The 24,383-nt window shown below is 44.4% G+C and overlaps 1 protein-coding gene and 1 long non-coding RNA gene across 2 annotated transcripts; both read right to left on the bottom strand.

Moving 5' to 3' along the window:
• Nucleotides 1-4,998: 4,998 nt before the first annotated feature.
• On the bottom strand, nucleotides 4,999-5,468 carry LOC133892383 (uncharacterized). Its single transcript, XR_009904374.1, has 3 exons — nucleotides 5,314-5,468; nucleotides 5,163-5,229; nucleotides 4,999-5,045 (listed from the first exon to the last, which is right to left on the bottom strand). It is a non-coding gene; the product is annotated as an uncharacterized LOC133892383 (long non-coding RNA).
• A 9,038-nt stretch (nucleotides 5,469-14,506) lies between these two features.
• LOC133892214 (MDIS1-interacting receptor like kinase 2-like) lies at nucleotides 14,507-17,786 on the bottom strand. The gene is made up of 3 exons (XM_062332918.1): nucleotides 16,451-17,786; nucleotides 14,969-16,177; nucleotides 14,507-14,868 (listed from the first exon to the last, which is right to left on the bottom strand). The coding sequence occupies exons 1-3, from the start codon at nucleotides 17,784-17,786 to the stop codon at nucleotides 14,507-14,509; spliced, it is 2,907 nt and encodes a 968-aa protein (XP_062188902.1).
• Between the last annotated feature and the right edge of the window lie 6,597 nt (nucleotides 17,787-24,383).

The following is a 24,383-nucleotide window of genomic DNA, read 5'->3' as shown; positions in this document are numbered from 1 at the left end:
TACTATAAGTGACGCCTCGTGCCGCTACATTAACTGCTCTAGCAAAGTTGTCTATCCCTCCTCCTGACATGCCTGTTGCTCCTCCAAATGTCGGGTGTGCTCAACCTGCTACTGTTGACGCTCAACCAGTCTCTGAAGAATAGCGACAAGCTCTGATAGCTGACTGCTTGTGGCAGTAGTGACTGGAGGCAGTGGCAGTGCTAAAACAGGTTCTACGGAGCTCGAGCCACCAGCCTCGTGGTCGTGTGTGCCTCTGACAGGAGGTAGATACTCAACGTCATCACTGTCACTGTCAAGCTCCACATCAAAGTAAGTAGGCAACTGTGCCTCTGCAAGTGCCTGGTCCTCCTGAGTAGCTTCCTCATGCTCCACCTTAGTGAGCTACTCCTGGGCCCGCCTCATGGCCCTCTAGCCATGGCATCTATCTCCTGGTGCAGATAGCGTGTATGGGTAGAATCGTGTCCTAGATGATTGGTACACCTACACGTACTCTGGGTGGTAAAGCTAGCTTATAATGTAGGAGATGAAGTGAGCGTATGGCCGTTGTCAGGCCAGGGCCATCCCATCGAAGATCACATCCTCAATCTCACAAATAAGAAAGTCCACAATATCAAACTGTTCGTGACTGAGGATGGACAGAAGAAGCCGCTGTTGAAGACTAGTGATGGCCTCGACATTTTCGATCTGTGGCAGCAAGCTCCTCCTTAGTGCCAGGAGAACCACCTTCTCCTCAGGAATAAACAAGTCAGGCAAGCGGTTCAATCAGGTATGGAGCGGCTACTAAAAAAGCGGACGCATCAGATCGTCCATGGAGAAGTTACCACCAACTAAAGCATGACGAGGTGGATTAGCATCCCCATAGACTATGCTGTGTAGAGACATGTCTCTCTCCTCAACTCCAAGCATCTGAGCTAGTTGGGGTCTATAGAGTCTGAACTGCCCGCCATCAAACATGAATTGAATATAATCTCGGCCCTAAGGAATCCAAATTGTAGCATAGAAAACTCTGACCTAATTCTCAACAAATCTGTTGCACTCTAAAAGCAAAGCAGTCAATCCAGGGAAGCGATCAAAGTATCTCTATATGTTCACACCCCTGAGGCTTTGTGCAGACCATCCCAGTGCAGTGTCTTATGGTCAAACAGCTTGATGTGCATCTTTCAATAACTCTTACCTGCATAGCCTGCAATACCATAGTTAATTCAAAATTAGACGTAAATAATAGGTTGTATAAAAAAAATTCAGAAGTGTATAATGGATTACATACTCCATATATGGCTCAACCTCAAGACAATTGTTTAGCGCATACCAAACAATCTTGTCATAATCAGCTTCAAGATATGTAACCCTTGAGACTCCAAGTAAATCAACACCATGCTGAAAAACAGATAGATCACCTTTTCTTAAATCAACATGCTCTCTATTCCTGCAATGAATCCTTCAGGTCTCAACATCATCAAAGTACCTTGAGCAATATGTCAAGCACTCATTATCAACATATGCTTTTGCAATGGATCCTTCAGGTCTTGCCCTATTTCTCACAAAACGCTTCAATGTACATAACCTTCTTTTGACTGGATACATCCATCCATATTGTACTGGGCCTCTAAGGATTACATCATCAGGTAAATGAACAGCCAAGTGCACCATAACATCAAAGAAGACAGGAGGGAAAATTTTCTCAAGCTTGCACAAAATGATTGGGATCTCATATTTCAATTTATGCAAAACATCTAAATTTAGAGTTTTACAACAAATTTGCCGAAAGAAGTTTCCCAATTCAGCAATTTCTTCATATATCTCCTTATCCATGATTCCTCGAATGATAGCAGGCAAAATCCTTTGGAGAAGGATATGACAATCATGAGTTTTTAGTCTTTGGAGTTTGCATCCATCAGCAGCAATACATCTTGCTAAGTTAGAAGCATATCCATCTGGAAATTTGACCTCTCTTATAAATTCACAAAATGCATTATGTTGGTTTTTATCATTGTATACCAGGCTTTTGGCACACTGTATGAATCTCCATCAAGCTTCAAATGATACTCTGATCTTATGCCCATGTCTTCCAAATCAAGCCTAGCATTAAGCGTGTCCTTTGTCTTCCTAAAAATGTTAAGAAATGTTCCAAGAAGGTATTCACATATATTTTTTTTCGATGTTCATGACATCAAGATAATGCCATAGCTTCAAACTCATCCAATACAACAAGTCAAACAAACAAACCCTTCAGCTCCGTAGGGAAGTTGCTCTAGCAGCTCCTCTATACTAAATTCCCCTAGCTTCTCACGTGTTTCAGTCTGACCATTAAAAAAATTCCTTCTTCTCCATGGATGGTCTCATGGAAGGAAACAACGGTGTCCAATATAACATATCTTGTTCCTTATTTTCTTTGGGCAAGGATCTTTGTCACAACGCACACAAGCATAATAACCTTTTGTGACTCACCCCGACAATGTGCTCAATGCTGGATAATCATGAATGCACTATATAATTGCAGCATGTAGATCAAACATTCTACCACTAAATGCATTGTGAGTATGGACACCCTTCCAAAGCTCAAGCAACTCTTCAATGAGAGTCTCCAAGAACACATCAAAATCCTTTCCTGGAGAACTCGGACCAGGGATGAGTAAGGCCATCTTTAAGTTGGGTTGTTCCATACATTCCCATGGTGGAATGTTGTAAGGCACAACAAATACTGGCCACATGCTGTATGAGGAGGTCATGTTGCCAAATGGATTGAAACCATCAGTCGCAAGGCCAAGTCTCAAGTTCCTAGCATCTTCTGCAAACCACCCAAATTTTCTATCAAAATCTTTCCATGCCTCACGATTAGCTGGATGGCTAAGTTCATTCTCCATCGGTTGTCGCTTCAACTTGTACTATTGTGCCTCCTCTGCTGTTTTCTTAGAAGCAAACATCATCTTCTGCCTTGGAATCAATGGAAAATATCTCAATACCTTCACAGAAATGCGCTTACTTCCAACTGCATATTTCCATCTTGATGCACCACAGATTGGGCACTCATCATTTTTTTGCATACTCCTTCCGAAACAAGAAAAAAAATTTCTTGCACACATGGATTGAATCATATCCAAGTCCAATGGAACGAAGAAAGTTCTTTACTTCATTGTAAGATGCTAGAAGAGAGCAAGCTGGGAATGCTAAGGATAAGAACTTTAGTAGTGCAGTAAATGCAACATTGCTGATCCGATAGAATGAGTTGATATGAAGTAACTTCACAACAAATGAAAATCTAGTAAAACCAACACATCCAGGGTAAAGTTCACGCTTTAACTCTTCTATTACACTTGCAAACATTATTTTCCCACCACCATGGCCTTCAGCTGTGTACATCTCCTCTATCATATCAGGAATTCTACCATCAATGTCTTCATCCTCATTGAAACCAACATCCTCTTGACCACCAATATGTTCATCCTGATGGTGTGCATTTTCATGAACTCCAGCATCAAATGGTTCTCCATGATGTATCCACCTATTTTATGTGCTTGCCATCCCATAAATATATAAGTGACCATCCACATATCCTTGAGGTCAATGAATCCGATTCAAACATTTATGACATGGGCAAAGTATTTCTTCATTCTCATCAAATCTTCCCCTAACAAACTTCACAAAATCATTGACCCCATCAATATGTGCCTTGCTAAATTGTCTAGCATTTATCCAACTTCTGCCTATGTGTCAAACATTCAAATAAGAAAAAAGTTAACAGCTCATTATAGTGCCCAGAATAAATCAACATGCTTTATAAATCTTTGTACCGTGCAACATAAATCAACAAAAAAAATGGTTCCATGATAGAAGAAATCATAAAATCCACAAACACATTCTCAATTCAGTTATTTACTAGAATATACTCAAATTAAACAATTTACTATCTGAAATGTCATAGATGACAGTGCACCCCTTCAAAAAGAAAAGAGATGGTGGCTACGACGGCGCACTCTAGTAGCACAAAATAGAGGCGACTGTGCACAGATCTGCGGTGCCCCACGATGGAGCAGCACGGCGACGCATCTCGGCGAAGTCGGCGGCGCACCCCGATGGCGCTGCATTGTGGTGCAAGTCGGCACAGCAGCCATGTCTCTGGGGCAACGCAGTAGCCCTGGAAGGGCTTGTCTTCCTCGGCAGCGACGTTTGCCCACGCGACCCACCATCCGACTGCAACAGCTAGTCCAGTCAGTCTTCCAACGAAGGTATGGATGCCCTCCAGTCGGTATTGGTTTCGGTAATATCCCTTGCTTCTCAGTGCCTAGATTTTGCTTGATTAATGGTGATATTGTAGATTGTTGCCGGCAAACCACTGTTTGCCGAGTGTTTTATATCGGGCACTCGGCAAACATATTTACCGAGAGCCAAATACGACACTCGGCAAAAAAAAAAGTGACCTAACGGTGCCAAGTTGTTAACGACCTCTTTGCCGAGTGTCTCAGGTATACACTCGGCAAACACGAGGACACTTTGCCGAGTGTCCGTGGAATACACTCGGCAAATCATGGCACGTTTGCCGAGTGTATTGGAGGGTACTCGGCAAAGTGAGCACAGAATAGCGCCCAAATAGCACAGTTTGGCGACACGTGCCACTCTTTGCCGAGTGTATTGGAGCACACTCGGCAAACTGGCATCCAAAATGCCAGATTGAACAGCCTTGCGACACGTGTCAAGTTTGCCGAGTGTTACACTCGGCATAGCCTTGTTTGCCGAGTGTAACACTCGGCAAACTGTTTTTTACCAGATCAACAATTGATCCATACCAGATTCAAAACTGTCGCTGCAATTCAAAACAATTTATACATATTTCACAGATTACCACCTTCACATAAACATCGCATATTACACAAACATCACATAAACCATCGCATCACATATGCCACAAACATCACATAAACCGTCGCATAAACATCGCAAGTGACACAAACATCACAAATTGTCGTGACAAGATAGCAAAACATAGTCCAAACAAAAATAAAATGTTGCAGGCCGTAACGGACTCCACACTTGATTACCACCTTAACCTGCATCAATCAAGGAGCAGAAACACTAAGTAAGAAGTATGCATTTGAAAGTAAACAAAAATGCTAAGTATGGATATGGGGTTACAAAAGTAAGTTTTCAAAGTGAGAAGAACGAACCAAAGTGAGGTGGAGTACCAAAGTGCGAACCTCCAGCTCCAGGCGTATTCGATCCCTCTGATGGATACTGCACAAAAGAGATAGTTAGCACAACACTCTATGGTTGTAGGAATGGCAATAATTGTGATTACAAGGTTATAAACTAACTCACAGGAGTGTGTGGAGCCTGTGGAGCAAGTGGACGAGAAGGGGTTGGCATCGGTGGCGGAGTTTGGCCCATTGCAGCATAAAGGGGCGTCATCATCGCATACCACTGGGATCGTTCTTCCGCCATCCTCTCCTCGAACGATCTCTCTAATTCGTGCCGGAGCCTCCTTTCTTCATCCAGTTGGGCCTACAGTATGTCATCGCAATCTCATCATCGTTCCAATGCAAAGCATGTAAAGATCGTGGAGGATGAATGAAACAGAACTAACCTGGATTTCGTTCATCGCAATCCGTGTAGGCTCTGGGCGAGGGCGTATACCCGGACCTGAGCTCGTGCTCTAAGCTCTAAGCTGAGAGAGAGAGGGAGTTGTGGCCGTATCGAGTGTGCCGTCGCCAATCCAGAACCGGCCATGTTTCTTGCCTCCTACCGCCCTCATAACCACTTCCCCATCAAGATCATGCTCGCTCGGATCAAAGTCTGGGCCGTGGACCTCCTTTGCCATCGATGTGTATCCATCTAGGCGAGCCTTGACGTTCTCGTTGGTGTACGCTGAGGCCGGGTCATTCGGGTCATAAGCAACCCCGTGCATCGCCTTTGACTTATGGGCCAAAGCATAAGCCTTGAACTGGGAGAGAGGCTGACCATCATTTTTTGCCCTTCTGCAACAAAAAAGCAATAACATTCATAAAGGGGACGCCCGCACAGAAATTAAGGAGAACTGAGCTTGGGAACAACAGATGCTATTGCATACCCATCTAGCCGCGAAACCAGTCAGGCTGAGGTTGCCTTGATGGTGTGGCGTGCCAGGCATCAACAATCACCTTTCCCGGCAAGCATTGTGACTCTCCTCCCACTCGGGAGCGCACCACTTGTCCACGATCACCGTCCAGCACGGAAGGTCTCCGGCACACCACCCCGGAGGCACCTAAATAATCAAGTACATGATATATAAGAAGAAGAAATTAAGTGTTAGTAATCTAAGGAACAATAAGCTTTAATGTACTTTACCTGCAGGTACTGCTCCCGGGTCAGAGATATGGTCCTAGCGTCTTTTTTTGTCACCTTCGCTCCAAGGTGTTCCGCGTGAAATTTGATCACGGCCTGGACGCGCGCCTCATAGTGCATATCCTTAACAAGCTTCTTGGCAGCTTTGTCGACGACAGCAGCTGCCCTAGCCTCCAAGCCCGGCTTGCATCTAAAAAAATCCTGCATATAGACGCGACGGATCCATTCATTAGTTAAATAATTTCCATGCGATTAGTATTGACTAATGTAGTGCGAACGAAACTTACCCACAGCTCGGCCTTCACCCGCTCGGCTCTATTGGGAAACACCCTTCCCTCCCGATCACGAGCGTCCGGTGCGGCTGCATAGTGGGCCCATGTGTATGCCGGCTCGGTTACTCCGCCCAAAGTAACCATGCCAAGGAACTTCTCCTTGATCAAAAGTCCAAGGATGCCGTTTACATGGCGTGAGTGGTCACCCTCTCCAACCCTCAGCCAGTTCCTACACAAGTGTAAAGGCAATTTATTAGTATGTGTTGAAATATTAAATGAGCGGGCGTCTAGCCATTGGCACCGGTCGCCTCGGGAGGCTAGAAGGACCACGCAGCCACACACGAGAAGAAGTAGAGCTAGAGCTACCCCCCTGGTCAACCTGCTCCTCCTCTACCTGCTCCTCCTCATCCCCAGACTGAGTCGCAGCCGTAGGTATAGGCGAGTCAGACTCAAACTCAGCCGCACCTAGAGGCGACTCAGTCTCCTCCTCAACAGCAGGTATAGAAGCACCTCCTCCACCCCTGCCTCCGCCTCTCGGCCTTCCTGGAGGTCTTCCCCGGGGTCTCTTTCCGGACCCGTCACCTGCATCCGTGGCTTTCCCCGTCGCCTTTTTGTATAGCGACGTTAACTTCCTCATACCGCCCACCATGCTATGAGAACGAGTAAACCAATTAGTACGGATGTTACAACTTGATGTAAATAAATGAAGCATACTTAAAAAAACATGCTATGAGAAAGAATAAATCATACAGTTATTAGAAATAAACATACAGTTATTAGAAATAATAATCATCATCGGGATCAGCTGGATCATAAGTCTCATCATCACTATCATGCGTGTTGAAATAATCATCCTGATGCTCGGGAGGAGGAATGGCGTCATCACTGTCATTGCCTAAATGTAACCACTCAAGTAATTCCAAGTCCCTCGCATTCTCAACCTCGTCTTCTTCATCCTCGTCAGCACCAGTTTCATTGTCTACTTCCATGCCCTGAGCTTCCGTCAAGTCGATCTCAAAATTCCCTGCAAGCCCATCTTCTTGAAAGAATTCTCCATCATATGTGTTGGGGTCTATGTTGTAATCTTCATTGTTTGGGACTGGTAGTTTACCATGTGGCGGTACCTTGTACACAACATCCCAACCCTTAAGACGCTCAACGGTTTTGCACGGGTACGAGAGATACTAAACTTGCATGGCCTGTTGAGCCACAATATAGACATCGTCTCCTGGTAAGACGGTAGATTGTCGAATTTCGACTAGCCCAAGATTAGGGGTCCGTCTCACTACTTCTGGATCGAACCAATGGCATTTGAATATGATGGGATTCAGAGGTTTGCTCCCATCAAAATTCAGTTTATATATTTCTTCAATTCTTCCGTAGTACTCAGCCCCATCTAAGCGTGGAGTAAAAACTCCGGTATTTGTTGTTCTACGATTGGGCCGACTCTGCTCGTGGCTTGCTGTGTGGAAGCGATATCCATTCACGTCGTAAGCCTTAAATGACTTGACCCTATAGGCACAACCATCAGCAACTTGTCTCAAGTTGGCACTCATAGACTCGTCGGTTGTTCCCTACAAGTTTAAGCGGGATAGCTTGGTGTATTAGTCGCATGTAAGAAATGAAATCAAGTTAGAAATGAAATCAAGTTGGTGTAATAGCCAAGTTAGAAAGTACTTTCTGTTTGAACCAAGAAATGAAATCGGGCATGTCATTTCCCACACCATCTCTAAGAAGGGCCGAAGCTTCCTCGAGGGTAGGTTCCCTTGATTCATGCCAGAATTGCTCATTGAATTCCCTATAGCAATGAGAAGAAGCGGAGTTGGACACAAACTTGTGACTAGTTGAGAAATAATGTATTGAGCACTTACTGCATGTACGGCTCCACTTCGGATAGGTTGGTCAAGACATAGAACATAATAGTGCGCCACTCTTCATGTTGCAAGGTCTTGTTAGTCGCACCACTTGCACTGCCAAGTTGCCCTCTAAAGATGCTAAGCTTTGATTCATCTTCGGGGTTTCCAGTATTGTAACGAGGGGGTGGATTATGCACACTGGGAAGATTGTCAGCATAGTATTTTGTTGTGAAGTTTGACACCTCCTCCAGGATGTATGCCTCGGCTATGGATGCTTCAATTTTGCATTTATTTTTACATTTATTTCGAAGAATCTTTTGGAATCTCTCAATTGAGTAGCACCAACGGTCCTGCACGCCCCCCCCCCCCCATTCGTGCCTCATACGGGAGGTGCAAAATCATATGTTGCATCGGATTAAAGAAGCCGGGTGGAAAGATCTTCTCCAACTTGCAGAGCAACACAGGCGCCAGTCTTTCCATATCTGCTACCACGGTATGAGATAACTCTTTAGCACAAAGCTAGCGGAAGAAATTTCTCAACTCCGCAAGCACTAGCCAAACATCCTCGGGGACATAGCCTCGAATCATCACCGGCAGTAGCCGCTCAAGCCATATGTGATAGTCATGACTCTTGAGCCCGTTGATTCGCAAAGTAGCTAAATTCACTCCCCTCTTCAGATTCGCTGCATACCCATTAGGGAACATCAAGGTTTGGAACCACTCAAATACTTCCCTCCTTTGGGCCCTTGTAAGAACGAAATTGGCCTTTGGCTTCGTCCACGATTTCCCGCCTCTGGGAGGAGCCATGTCTAGCTGTGGTCTATTGCATAATCTCGTTTGATCGACTCTAGCCTTAACGTTATCCTTCGTCTTCTCAGGAATGTCCATGATTGTGCCAAAAATGGCCTCAGCGACATTCTTTTCAGTGTGCATTACATCAATGTTATGTGGAAGAAGGAGATCATCGAAGTAGGGGAGATTCCACAAGCATGGCTTGTGAGTCCAGGCGTGTTTCTCACCATATCCCAGAAATCCATCTCCTTGGGCATTGGCCTTGAGAGCGTCTAACTGAGCACGAACTGCGGCACCGGTCATCTTAGGTGGTGCTGAGCCTTCGGCAACTACATCTTTCGTAAAGTTCTGCACGTCTTGTCTGAATGGATGGTCAAGAGGAAGGAATTGTCGATGCTTGTGGAAGGAAGAATATTTGCCACCCTTTGTCAACCAAATGAACATCAGAGCCGCCCTGCATACTGGGCACAGGAACTTCCCATGCACACACCAGCCACAGAATATCCCATATGCTGGTAGGTCATGCAGGGAGTACTGGTACCAAACATGCATTTTGAAGTTTGTCTTTGTAGCTCGGTCGTATGTCCAGACCCCATCCTCCCAAGCACGGACCAAATCATCCATCAGCGGCTCCATGTACACACTCATATTCTTCCCCGAGTATTCAGGCCTCGGAATTATCAGCGACAGGAATATGTTCTGTCGTTGAAAGATGACGCCGGGGGGGGGGGGAGATTGAGGGGAATAACAAACATGGGCCAACAGCTGTATGAGGCACAAGTCATACCATATGGATTGAACCCATCAGTTGCGAGCGCAATTCGTACATTACGAGCCTCTAGAGCTTTTTCACGATGAATCAGATCGAACCTCTTCCATGCTTCACCATCCGATGGATGTACCAGCTTGTCAGGATTGTATCGATGCCCATCTTTGTGCCATGTCATCTGTTTAGCAGATTCCACAGTCATATACAGCCGTTGGATTCTCGGTACGAATGGAAGATACCGAAGGATCTTCACGGGGATTGCGAGCTGCCTCTTCTGACCATCACCAGAGTCTACCTCAAGATACCTAGAGGAATTGCACTTCACACAGTACTTTGCGTCCGTGTGTTCTTTCCTAAATAAGATGCATCCCTTTGGACAAGCATGTATCTGCTCATATGGCATCTTAAGTGCACGGAGGACTTTCTTCGACTCGTACATGCTCTTTGGCAGAATGTGACCTTCCGGGAGAAGGCTACCAACAACTGTCAGCATTGCATCGAGGTTTCTCAGCTGCAGCTAAACTGGGACTTGATAGCCATTAGGCGTCCGATGGCATCCAGTTGAGAAACCTTGGAATGCCCGTGAAGGGGTTGCTGCGCCGTAGACAACATATCATAAAAGGCCTTTGCGGTTGACTCTGGCACTTCCTCCATACGTGCTTCATTAAAATGTGCATCATGGAAGTCATCTAGCATGTCTACGACCCCGACATCATAGTCGTTGGTGCGTTGACGCACCACCTCCTCTCTGGCACGTTTGGACTCACCATGGTAGGTCCACCGGGTATAGTGTGGCATAAACCCATTCTTACAAAGGTGTTGACCCATGACCTCCTTTGTTTGTTGATGCGCGTTTGCACAAATACTGCAGGGGCACCAAGTTCCACGAGGTCCCTTAGGCCTAGCAAATGCTAATTCCAAGAACGCATCGGTCTTCTGGATCCATTCATCGGTCAAAAAACCCTGACTAGAGCGGCCAGTGTACATCCACTCACGATCATCCATCCTCTAACATATTGGGAAACATACACATATAATATTTTTTATTCAGCAAGTAATATAAAAATCAATTTCATCTACCTATACAATTAATTATTTCCATCAAATATTTGTGTTTTACCATAAGAGGGAATCGGCATGCATCAAACTATCTAATAGGTAAAGATAGGTCCTAATCCCACCCGACGATGTGTAGATTGGGCCGTTTCCATGCTCTACTCCGATCCGAGACAGAATTTCGGCAGCACCTCCCCGCTGTTCTCCAAATACACGTCTCGGCAACAAAGCCAAGAGAATGTGTATCCGGAGAACAACGGGGAGACACTGCCGAAACTCTGTCTCGGATCGGAGTAGAGCATTGAAACGAACCCAATCTACACATCCTCGGGCTGTCCAAAAAATGTGGACAATTCGAAACAGTTACGGTTATAGATATGCAAAGACTTGCATATTTATAACCATAACTCTTTCAAACGGGAGACGCATAGGTTACGCGACATGCACATCCTAAAGCCTAAATTAGCCAAAATTCAAAATTTCGACGGCACCTCCTTTGTAATAAATAGCAAAACTGGCATAACAACACATGCATACCAACACAACAACACAGGCATGACAAATATGGATGATACAACCATCTAAAGACTAATTAGAGGACAACCCAGACTGAAATATGAATCAACTTTCACAATCCATTCCCCGGATAGTATTGCCACGAGGACCCCATATGCTCACAATTACATGAGTCACATATGAAGTCCTCATGGCAATACTCTCCGGAGGAGGGGTTGGCCGGAGGAGGGAGGAGCACATGGTTTCAACGGCGCATGGCGTGTGGCGGTACCTTATACCCGGGCGTCGGAGGGGGGCGGCGCGGGGTGGCACTGGCCGGCGTGGGGGAGGCGGCGTCGGGCAGCGCGCGACAGCGGCGGCGGAGGGCCGAGGTGGCGGCGGAGGGGGGCGGGGGCGCTGCCGGCGGCGGCGGCGGCGGGCCGAGGTGGCGGCGGAGGGGGGGGGGCGGCGCAGGGGCGCGGGCCGAGGGCGCTGGCGGCGGAGGGGGGGGGGCGGCAGGCCGAGGCGGAGGGGCGCGGCGGAGGAGGGGCGGCAGTGGGCCGAGGCGGCGCTGGCGGCGGATGGGCGCGGGGGCGCTGGCGGCGGAGGGGGGGCAGCGGCGTTGGCGGCGGGGGGGGGGGGGGCATGGGCCGAGGCGGCAGTGTTGGCGGCAGCGGCGACGGCGGGCCGAGGCGGCGGCGGCAGGAGGGGAGTCGCGCGCGGGACAGTTTTCGATCTGTCCCTGCGCGCGGGGTGGGGAAACCCTATATTCGCTGCATTGCCGAGTGTCTACTTTGCCGAGTGTCAAATCTAGAACACTCGGCAAACAACTGGTTTACCGAGTGTGAGAGGAAGACACTCGGCAAACAACTGGTTTGCCGAGTGGAAAACAAAGACACTCGGCAAACACCTGAAATTTTTTTTTGACTAAATATTCACTTAATGAATTAGAAATAGCAAACGGACCCAGAAAAATACCAAATTTTAACATCGAATATGCTATGTTGTATGTTGAGTGTAGAAAAAGTTTCAAGGTCAAACGACGATTCAAACGTCACTTCGGGTTCAAACCTAATCCATTTCCTCTCGAAACCATGATTCTTCCTCAGAGATGCTTCGGTTTCTAAGCATCGTACGTGACAACTTTTGCGAAACCTTCTCAATTTTTTATCTCAGCCTCTACGTATCATATCATGACACTATAGCAAGTCTCATGTTTTTCTGACTTCGTTTGCTTTTTTTAGAATTAAAAAACCAATAAGCTACATGTTGCTGGTCGAGTGTTGCCGCCCAGATGTTTCAAATTTCTTTTCATTTCTTGGGTAAGGCCTAAAAATAGACTCAACAACATGAATATGATTTTTCTACCCATTTTTGTTCATTATTTCATGTACTTGCAGATCAAATTTGACTTATATCCATTAAAAGCCTAGAAATCCACTTAATGAATTAAAAATAGTAAACGGACCCAGAAAAATGCCAAATTTTAACATCGAATATGCTATGTTGTATGTTGAGTGTAGAAAAAGTTTCAAGGTTAAACGACGATTCAAACGTCACTTCGGGTTCAAACCTGATCCGTTCCCTCTCGAAACCACGATTCTTCCTCGGAGATGTTTCGGTTTCTAAGCATCGTACGTGACAACTTTTGCGAAACCTTCTCAATTTTTTATCTCAGTCTCTACGTATCATATCATGACACTATGGCAAGTCTCATATTTTTCTACCCATTTTTGTTCGTTATTTTATGTACTTGCAGATCAAATTTGACTTATATCCATCAAATAATTTCTTATGAAAAAGAGTTGTCCATAAAGTTAGATTTCGATGGAACATAGCAAACATGTTATCCATCCAAGAATCGCCAAATGAAGTCGCTTTTTTGTTCCACCACTTCTCACTATGCTACCAACTACCTCCTCTGATGCACTTAACGATGAACCAAGCAAAACCCATAGATCAGAAGGGCAGCTTGGTGTGTCAAGCTGATCTGCTTTTGCTTCTTCCACTTGGCAAGCATTGAAAATTCCTTCTTTGTCTGGATGACAGCTGGAATGATAGTATATAGCAGATAAATTCCTTTTTTTAAGGCAAGGAAGAAGAATTGTCATTCTCTTTCAGAGCACAACTGATTCCAAGGGCCGCTCCCAGGAGTCCACATCTGCTGCATCTCAATCTTGAAGCACGACTGAATTTTAACTCCAAGTTCATAACAATATCATCCATAAACCATACTGTAGTACTACCGGAATCGATGTGTGACGGCCTTTGGTTGGTTGTTATTATGAGAAAGAAAAGAGCACAAAAGGAAACCAAAAAGAAAATAAAGAAAAAAAAATAGTTTGCCGAGTGCTTCATATCGGGCACTCGGCAAACATTACGGCACTCGGCAAAAGGGCGACTCGCTGTCAGCCGCCGAATGGAAGGACACGTGGCGCGTTGTTTGCCGAGTGCCCGAATTCGCCGAGTGTTTTTTCTCTATTTTACCGAGTGCTATTGTTTGCCGAGTGTTTTTTGAGGTATTTACCGAGTGCTTAGTTGTTTGCCGAGTGCTTTAGTCGGGCACTCGGCGTAGGTGGTTGTTTGTCGAGTGCTCGATATAATGCACTCGACATACACGTAGGCACTCGGCATACACATCGTTTCCGGTAGTGACCTTAGATCCCTTGATATGTACAAAGACCTTCGGAATAAACAATGAGCTAAGAGAACCAATGTTGCTATGGCAATATTTACACAGACGACGCAAAAGAACAAAATCATGTAACACCATCCATAATGACATTTACATGAAATCTTGCTTTGGTGCCTACATGTTGGCTACACCCTGAACTGCTGGCCTTACTCAATGCCATATATGAAGTAGTAAAAGTTTGTAATTGCAAACTGAAATATAATCTACAGCTGACTCAATCCTGATACTATCAATCCTTTGGACAACGCAATTGACCTTACACTTCTTTATCGGTTATTTCTTCCAGTGCATATGCATGAAAAGGTGTGGCAATAGAATTAGAAGGGCGGCGCCGGATCAGTTTCTGATAGACATCCTGCATTTCTGGTCTTGACTGAGGAGAAGTTTGCAGGCAAGCTAATGCCACTTCGACAAGCTGAGAAATTTCTTTCTTCTCCACCATTGTTGGCGATGATGGGCGCTGGTCCAACATATCCTCTATGGCAAGCTCATGATTCTCCCCCAGGGAAGCAAAGGATTGCAGCTCCCTGGGGTATCTCCCCATCACAATCTCCAGCACAACCACACCGAAGCTATAGACGTCGCATTTCGTCGTTATCACTGATGTGTACGAAAGCTCTACAGCAGAAGGAAGCACCACAATTAAATTCAGAATCTAGTAAGAAAACAAACTGCAATATATTTGCTATATATGTGCAAGCAGAAACCGACCACATACCTGGGGCTATATAACCATATGTCCCTGCTAGTTCGCTCCAATTTGATGAATCAGGTTTTATCACCCTTGCTGTGCCAAAATCTGAAATGTAGGCCTTGAAGTCTGTGTCTAGCAATATGTTGTTACTTGTTATATCACGATGGATTATTGGCGGGTTGCATTCATTGTGTAAGTAGTACATAGCTTGAGCCACGTCTCTTGTGATGGTAGCACGCTTCTGCCAGTCTAGATCCTTTGCTAGCTCCTCATTTTCCAAGGTTGCATGAAGGTTTCCTCTATCAATGTAGTCGTATACTAGAAATTTATACATTGGATGGGAGCAAAATCCGTACAGCTTAACGATGCTTCGGTGCCGGATCTTCATTAATACTTCGATTTCACTAAGGAATCTCTTTTCATCATTCATATCTTCTTCAGTTGGATGAAGCTTTTTGACTGCAACCAATCTCCCCCCTTGAAGCTGAGCTTTATAGACAGTGCCATACCCCCCTGACCCAATGATGTATCTATCACTAAAATTTTCTGTTGCCCTAGTGATATCCTCAAACGCTAGTTTCCCGTCGAAATTCCACACTGAAAGCACATCTTTTCTATCTGTGGCTGTTGTCTTTTGGGGTCTTTTCTTTTTGTGAATAATCATAATTACAACAGAAGTTGCAATAATAATAATAACTATGCCCACAGGAATGGAAATAGCGAGCACCAAGCTGTTTTTTCCTTTGTAATGGTTCGTCGTTGGAGTTGACGGGCATATTGGTAGGCCTGAGAGATTACCGCAAAGACCTTTATTATGGAGGAACCATCCTATTGAGGCATTCTGGAGTAGTCGTCCCGTTGGAATAGGCCCTTCCAAGTTGTTGTATGACACATCAAGTGTTGACAAACTAACCATGCTAGCAAAGGAGGTTGGAATGCTCCCATTGAATTGATTGTGAGAGAGGTTGAAGAACTCCAATATCGCCAAGTTCCCGAGCTGCGCAGGTAGGCCGCCTGTGAGTTTGTTGCTACTGACATCCAACACAATCTGCAACCTCTCTAGATTACCAATGGTCATTGGCAAATCTCCACTCAAGCTATTGTGGTTAATCTTCAAGGATAGTAGCTTCGTGCAACTCCCAAGCTCTTGTGGAATCAACCCACTCAAGTTATTGATAGATATATCGAGGTACTGCAAATTTCTCATGCGACCTAATTCAGGCGGTATATGTCCTGACAATTGGTTTTGCGATATATCGAGATCATACAGATTGGCTAGATTGCTCAATTCTGGTGGTATTTTGCCAGTTAGGTTGTTGGTGCTGAGTCCAAGTACCTCCAATTTTGTGAGGTTTGATAATTCAGGTGGCAATCTTCCGGTTATCATATTTTTTGACATAACCATTTTGGTTAAATTGATGCTTGAAGCCCAAGTTCTTGACAAATGGCCTCGAAGGTTGTTTCCCATTAAGTTTACACCAAGAAGCTGTGGGTAAGGTCCAAAACTCGATATATCTCCTGTTATCTGGTTGGAAGCCAGGCCAAAACTCTTCAAGCTACGGCATGTTTTCAGGCTTCTAGGAATAGGGCCAGTGAACATGTTGACACCAACATTGAGTACTTTGAGATTCCCTCCTTTGCAGACATCAGAGGGCAATTCCCCCGAGAGAGAGTTGTTAACTAGAGTAAGCTCAACTAAGCGTGTTAGATTTGCGAATTCTCGGGGCAGAGGACCTGACAACATATTATCGAAGAGCGATAGCTTTCTCATGACCGTCAGGTTCGCGAAAGTTGCAGGGATTGAACCTGAAATCATATTTACAGATAACCGCAGAATTTTGATATCCACCAAATTGCCTATCTCACTTGGGATGGAGCCAGCAAGCTGGTTTTGCGAGAGGTCAAGGTAGTTTAGCCTAGTAAGGTCCCCCAAGCTAGGAGGTATGGGACCTGTTAGCTGGTTTTCATATAAAACTAGCTTGCTTAGCTCAGTGAGATTAGCCAAAAAAATAGGAATTCCACCACTCAAATGGTTGTCATCGAGCTCAAGTTCCTGCAAGTTCCTGAGGTTGACTAGAGAAGGTGGAATGGGTCCTGATAGCTGGTTGCTGTAAAGGAAGAGGATGCTTAGTTTTGTCAAGTTTCCAAGGCTATCAGGTATTTGGCCGCTTAACAAGGAGCTGCCTAGGTCCAAAGCCTCTAGTGCGGTGAGCTTCGCAAGCTCCTCCGGGATTGGCCCAGTGAGCATGTTTTGGTGGAGGATAAGAACGGCAAGCATTGTCAGGTTACCAAGGGATGCAGGGATACAACCTGTGAGGTTGTTGAAAGCAAGTCCCAACGCGATAAGGTGTCCCATGTTGCCCATCTCCGATGGTATCTGACCATGGAGCCAGTTGCGGCCGAGATCGAGGTAGGAGAGCTCATGTAGAGAGGCAATGGCTGGTGGGATTTCTCCTTGAAGGCTATTGTAGCCGAGGTCGATGTTTGAGAGGAATGGAAGTGCCGAGAAGTTGAGCTCACCGAGGCGACCGTGGATGCCGGCGTTAGGCAGGGAGATACTGGTCACTGCCAGGGGAGTGCGGTGGCCACGGCGCACGGCGTCGCACGCGACGCCGGTCCAGTTGCACGGGCTGGTTTGCCGCTGCCACGAGTCCAGCGCCGGCGAGCTTCCCAGGGTGGACTTCCAATGGAGAAGGGCCGCTTGCTGGGCACGAAGAGACATGCCGCCGTGGCCGTGACGCCCCGCCGCGTCTGCGTGCAGGAAATGGAGGCACGGCTGGAACAGGACGAGAAATAGAGCTAGTACTAGTATTGGTTCCACCTTTGCGTGCAACGTCGCCATGGTTTCTTTGTTTCTAAGGTAGGGAGGCAGAGGTGGTCACACACTGTCCAATTGATATTGGGGGCTAGCCTTTGGTCCAGTGGATTGCATGTCTTGAGCAGCTTGGCTGGAGAGGTGGGTGTATATATAGGGTGCGTGGCAGCTGATCGTCGTTCAGACAACGCCGTGTAGTGTGCATGGTCATTTTGAAAAAAAAAGGCAGTCTTCTGATCACATTATTGCCTTTTTTCTGTCGGGATTCGATTCCTACGGAATACGGCACACGCATTTCGTGTGAAAAATCATATGTATGAATTAATGTTCAATTTTTTGCGAGGAGACAACAGTTAATGTTCACTTGAACATTTGCAATGGTAAGCTGGTACAGGAAAAACGATGGTAGTATACTGCGTTTGCACTTGCAGCGATGATTTTCGACGGCTACGACGTGTATGTACTTAGAGCGGATGGTCAAGCACCTAAACTGTTTAAACATTTTAGACTCGGTTCTGTTGTATCTTTTTTTTAATTTATTTTTTATTTTTAGACCCACTTACTATTTCATCCTCCAGTTTCGTGTATTTGGTCTTTTTTTTTCTTTTTTAATTTTTTTACTATCTATATCTTAGTTATATAGGGACTGAGAGTATACTCTTTAACGATATGATGAAAAGGGTTAGTAAAGCTTTTATTATCTGAAAAAACCGTGTGAAGCACTCCAGGCCCTTTCTTTGATTTGTTTGATAGCTTGAAGTATGTACACACTTCCCATCTGCAATTGATTTATTATTAATAACAGGTCTGAACATGTGAGAACCATATGAATAAAATTTCCCTCAAAATACACACTTTCACCGCACCACGCGCATCATAACGCAAAGGTACAAATTTTAGATATATTCGGTGCGCGCATGACCAGAAATAGAAGAGATCGATCGAGTCCAAGACTTCAACAATGCCGGGTCAAGCACGGGCGACAAGAAGAGATGGAATTGGCAATAATATAATGCAATCCGGAGAAACAAAATGCCTATGGTGATTTCGAAAACAAAGTTTTTTTCTAGGTTGCTAGCTAGCTACACTTTGGGAATGTTCGTTACGTATGGATTGACCGTGACAAATATTTTACTAGAACTTAATAGGAACAGTTTAATTCCTTATATAAATTGACTTGCATCGATCTTTCGCTCATACACACTTCCCGTCCCCCCCGCCCCCCAAAAAAAAGTGTGCCGCCCATGGCCACCTTTGCTGGAAGCTCCTTGTTCGCCCACCTTTACTACTCTTTAATAGAATTTGCTCTTTTGTTTGCTAGAATGGCTTTTTAGAAAGATAATGGCTTCCTAGGAAGTGAAGAATACAACTGCTTTAGAATGCCCTCTGTTGTTCTTGAAAGATAGGACGGAGAGCGGGGGCAAAAGACAGAGGAATTAATGATACTCCCTCTATTTCAGAATACTTATTACTTTTAGTTTTACTGTTTAAACTTTAACTAACTATAATTCATAAAGTATTTAGCTAAGTAAAATGCAAATAACATCATTAGATTTGCCAGATTGTTTCGGGTGTTAGTGACAACAATCTCACACCCAGGCAGCAAACGCAGCTCGGAAACTTTGCATTGTTGGTTGAACCTCTCCCACAGTTAATTCAGTGGGAGCATTCCACCGTCTTTGCTGGCATGGTTAGGCCACGTCCAAGGGATTCTTTTCACGGACGAGATTCCCATCGTGAAGAGATTTTCGTTCCCTTCAGCGTTCTAATAATTTCCCTTCACGGTTCCCTTCACGACGAGATTCCCAAGGTCATTCTCTTCAGGACGGGATTCTCTCTCCTTTCTCTTCGCGATTCCCCTCGAAGGGAAGCTGTTGAAGATGAGAGAAAATAAAAGAAATGAGAACGGGGAAGAAAATCAGAAAAGGAACGAAATAAAAGAAATATAGTTAGAAATGATCTTAGTTTGTCAGCACTTGATATGTCGTACAACAAGATGGAAGAGCCTCTCCAACGGAACGAATATTTCGCAATGCCTCAACTCCAATAATGGAACATCACAAAAGAAGAATTCACAGCGCGCTTGGCGTTAGCTATTTCCATTCCTATGTGCATAGTCATTATTCTCACAACTTTCAGTGTAATTATGAGTATTCCAAAAAGGAAAAGAGGATCACAGGAATACCGTAGCCATAGATAGAAGAGATGTGCTTTCAGTGTGAAATTTTGATGGGAACCTAGCATTTGAGGATATCATTAGGACAACAGGAAAATTTCAGTGAGAGGTTGTGAGATCATGTATGCTAAAATATTGATTTTATTATGAAATTAACAAAAGCAAAGTAATTTAGATGATGTGTATGTGTTGCTAATATATTATTTAGATATGATCGTGATAGCATAATAATATTTGTGATTTTGATATATACAATACACTATATGAGTGGTATTGTGCGGATTGATGTGAGAAGTTTGAAAATTTATGTTCGGAATTAGTTGTTTATTCAGGTGTATTCTAAGGACGGACATGATAGGTGACAGGATCAAACTAGTTTCAGGAAGAAACTAAAGGTCAAGATGGTTAAGAGCTTACGCGGGACATTCGAGCTAAGAAATGATGGATGTGAAGATGCTCATACTATAAAACGTACACGAAAGATATATACCGGTTATGATATGGTAGAGATAAATCATGTCGTGAGACGTAATGTACAGGCTACTGTATCACGTCGTTAGACGTAATGTACGGGCTACTGTATCAGGAGCAGCAAAACAAGGTGACACGTCTGGGCCTCTTTATTATGTAATTCTCCTGCATGATACTACTATGCAGATACTTTCATGTTTCTGATTCGAGGATGTTGAAGAGTGGGAGGGAATGAGACAGTATGCGGATGAATTGGCATTGATTCACCTCACGGCTGGTGAGCATCAGGAGGGGCCTGCACGGTGTGGGCGACCAAACTAGAACGCTATCATTTATCGACTTCGTCGTGGACCACGAATTCACCAGAAGCCCCTAAACGAAGTGGAGTAGTGGACAACACCTGGCAGGCTATTGTTGGCTCGTAGATGGAAGCAAATTTTAAAAATTCTCTCTTCAGGGATGACATGTATTCAATATCTCTTTTCTCTTCAGTTTAGAGTTATCAGATCACATCTTAGATAATATAAATGAGATCGTATGGGAATCTTTTTAGATAAGATTTTATACAATTTACATACGAGAATCTTTTCAGAAAAGATTTAGAAAATTTGCTTCCCTGTTAGATGGCCAGAGTGCCCTAAGGTCCTATCTTCTTCCGCTTTATGATAGCTAATACTTTAACGACTCCATTTCCCGATGATCAAAGTCTTTTCTAGCGGCAGCATAAAAACGCAAAACTAGCATTGGTAGCCCAATCTAATTTGCTTTTCACGGGTGCTTGACTTCGCATTGTTGAGGTCTTTTAGAGTGGGTTTGGTTTATGAAATATGTATAGATGGGAGGTGACAATCTCAGTTTTAAAAGTATTTAGTTGGGTAAATGGAGTGAATAAAATGACCAACTATAAAGAATATATCTTAAGATACTGATGGCTGGAACCGGCAAGAACCAGCCAGACCGAGCCATCCAACCTTCGTTTGTCATGCACGTGAGTAGAGGTGGGACTTGGGTCTTTTGGGCCGTGCTAGGATGATCCGAAAAATTGTTCGGGTCGGATCGGGCTGGTCCAAGCCATCTTCAGCTAGGCTCAGATCCGGTACGAATGCACGATGAGCCTTGTCGGGCCGGGCTAGCACGGGCCTAGCACCGCCACACTCCACCGCACTGGAGGGCGCATGAGGGCGCGGATCTATTTTTTTACCGGATCGGACAGCCCATTGAACCCCATATCAAGGCCCGGTCCAACCCATAAATCGGGTCGGGTCAGCCCGGCCCATCAATGTTCGGATCGGATCGGGCTTAGGTTGGATCGGGCCGTGCCGGGTTTGGGCCGGCCCAAAAAGCACAGCCCAAAATCCCAGCTCTACACGTGAGTCGGACACACGCTATGCACTCTCTAGCTGTTGATGGGAAGTGTGTATGCATATTTATATTTTTTATTTAATTCTCGATTTATCTGGTAGTACAAGAGTAGTCTAAATTTTTTAAATATTTTTTGAGTAAACTATAGCTCACTAGCAACCTATTTTAATTAATTTGATCCAAAAAGACTAAGCCAATATTTAATTAAAAATTTCAAAAGCATATTTTTATAATTTCTAGCAATTTTTAATGCCTCAAATAAATTCCAAAAATCTGAAAAAATCCACTAATATTCTTCTCATGTGATATAGTAATTTATAAAAATATTTTCAATCCTAGATTATGTGGTAAAAAAGTTAGTTCCTTTATAATACTCTATTTATATGTATTTGTATTGTTTCATTTTAATTCAGATACATTCAACCATACATAAATTCAACTAAATACTGCACAATAAAAAGGTAAATTCACTAAAAAATTATTATAACCAACTCAGCTCATCCAATCCATCGGAAAAAAAACTAGATCATCTTATTTACTATAATCCCACCAATCAAACAAAAAACTAGTATATTTTATCCATTCAACTAAACAAAAAATTAGACATCATATCTTAATAAGTTAGATATATACGTGGGGGCGTGATTCTATTTTTGAAAATCTGCAGTATAGTACTTAAAAACATATTAAGCATATTATATGTGTTGTCAGAAATAATATGTAAATTTATATCTAACTTGCCTTAACACTGAAAGTTCGTTATTTCAATTTCTATGTGACAATCACATATCGTAATTTGTAATTTGCACAACATGTTGAAGGAAAATGGAGTCTCGAGAAAAGAGAGTAGCGTAGCTCAAGTTTGTGCATGCATGAGAAATTAGAACCAAATTTGGCATGTACAACTAACAATAATTACCATAATTATAACTTTCTTTATTTATCTTGTGCTTTAATGGTAATATTATTTTCTTCCTTAATTATACGAAGTGAAAAGTCGATATTATCCTTATATAGTCATTGATGACCTCTTACCTAGAGCATCTCAGGAGACATCCTATTCTATTTCCTATAGACAAATTTAGAGATTTTTAACTAAAAACACCCTCCAACAGCTTTCCAAACAAGATTTCTATTTTTATCATTCCTCTAAACACATCCCAATCCTAGCTAAATCTACCGAGCGAGTTTCGTTCCAACCCCCCCCCCCCCCACTTGGTTCCCGCACATGACTCGTCTTCCCGCTCCAATTCCCGCGTCAACTCGACACCCAAGCAGCGACCTCGCCCTCCAGCCGCACGATCTGCCGGCTGCCACAACCCCACCCTCCCGCCGTGCGCCATCGACACCCCCAACTGCGATGACCCCTACCCTTCTGCTACGCGCCGTCGACACCCCCAACCGTGATGACCCCCACCCGGCCTGCGCCTCCTCCTCCTCCTCCTTCCCACTCTAAGGTTGAACCCTCCGCTCCAAGGTCGTGCTCCGCTGGCTGCCACCACCCCACCCTCCCGCTGCGAGCCATCGATGCTCCCGACCGACGACCCCTGCTCGGCCACGCCCCCTCCTCCTCCTCCAGCTCCAAGGACGCATCGGAAGCAGGTAAAATCAAATGGACAAAAAGGTGCTCTTGAATCTGGATTGTGTACTAGAAATATACCATCTGGGATATCAACAATCTATAGCATGGTGTCTTTGTGGTTTTGTGGATATCAACTACTGTGGATTTAGAGAGAGATGGCTGACCATATGACATTCAAATGGACAGCTTAAGGTTATTCTACTACTATAGTCATCTTTCTGGCACCAAGGACGGTCTTGGAGTTTAGGAGGTTTGGATTTTGGACTTGAGCGCATATGGATTTGAACTCTTTTCTGTTATGTCGGTAAGCTTATTAGACAAAAGAGCCAATATTTTGGGTGAAAATGAGGCTAGATGAAACTGCTCAAAACTGTACGAGTACTGATTATGTTAACGTTTGGCATCTCGTTCCTGTTATACTAAATGACTGTATTGCATATTTTTTGGTAGTTAAGAGACCACATTTGTCAGGCATATAATGTGTAACAACTATTGAAGGCTCTGATCAAAACTCTGTTTAAGCTCTAAAGTTTCCAGCAAGATGCTTCATCAGCTCCCTTCCATGTGCAGCTGACAAGAGGCTAATAATACAAAGTTGTAAGAGCAAAAGCAATACAGGAAAAGGCCAGTGCATAACTGAAAATATCACGATCACTACCAATATATTCATATAAAATCACCAAGCTCAATGGCTTCTGTTGCTGTCATCATTGGGACTCAAATACAAAGGCAATGCTAACGTTTTGCACAATAGGGATTATTTTGGTTTTGTTGGGGGGGGGGGGATAAATCAATATGAGAATAATGGTTGAAGATCATCATCTAGGTCTCTTCGAAGCATTGATCTTCAAACCTACTGTTAAAAGTTCGATCTCCGATGTTATCAGATCCTTTCATGGTACCCCTTCGCACCTACGAAGCCTTCCCTTGGCTCCGCCGGCTCGACTTCCCGAAGCCTCGATCCTCCGAAGCTTAGGCCTCCCGAAGCCCTGGCCCTCCAGGGTCCCGCTTCCCAAAGCCTTCACCTCCTGGT

Source organism: Phragmites australis, chromosome 15 (assembly GCF_958298935.1).
Source record: "Phragmites australis chromosome 15, lpPhrAust1.1, whole genome shotgun sequence".
NCBI lineage: Eukaryota > Viridiplantae > Streptophyta > Magnoliopsida > Poales > Poaceae > Phragmites > Phragmites australis.
Note: the sequence above shows the minus strand (reverse complement) of the source record. Positions and strands in the feature narration are given on the sequence as shown.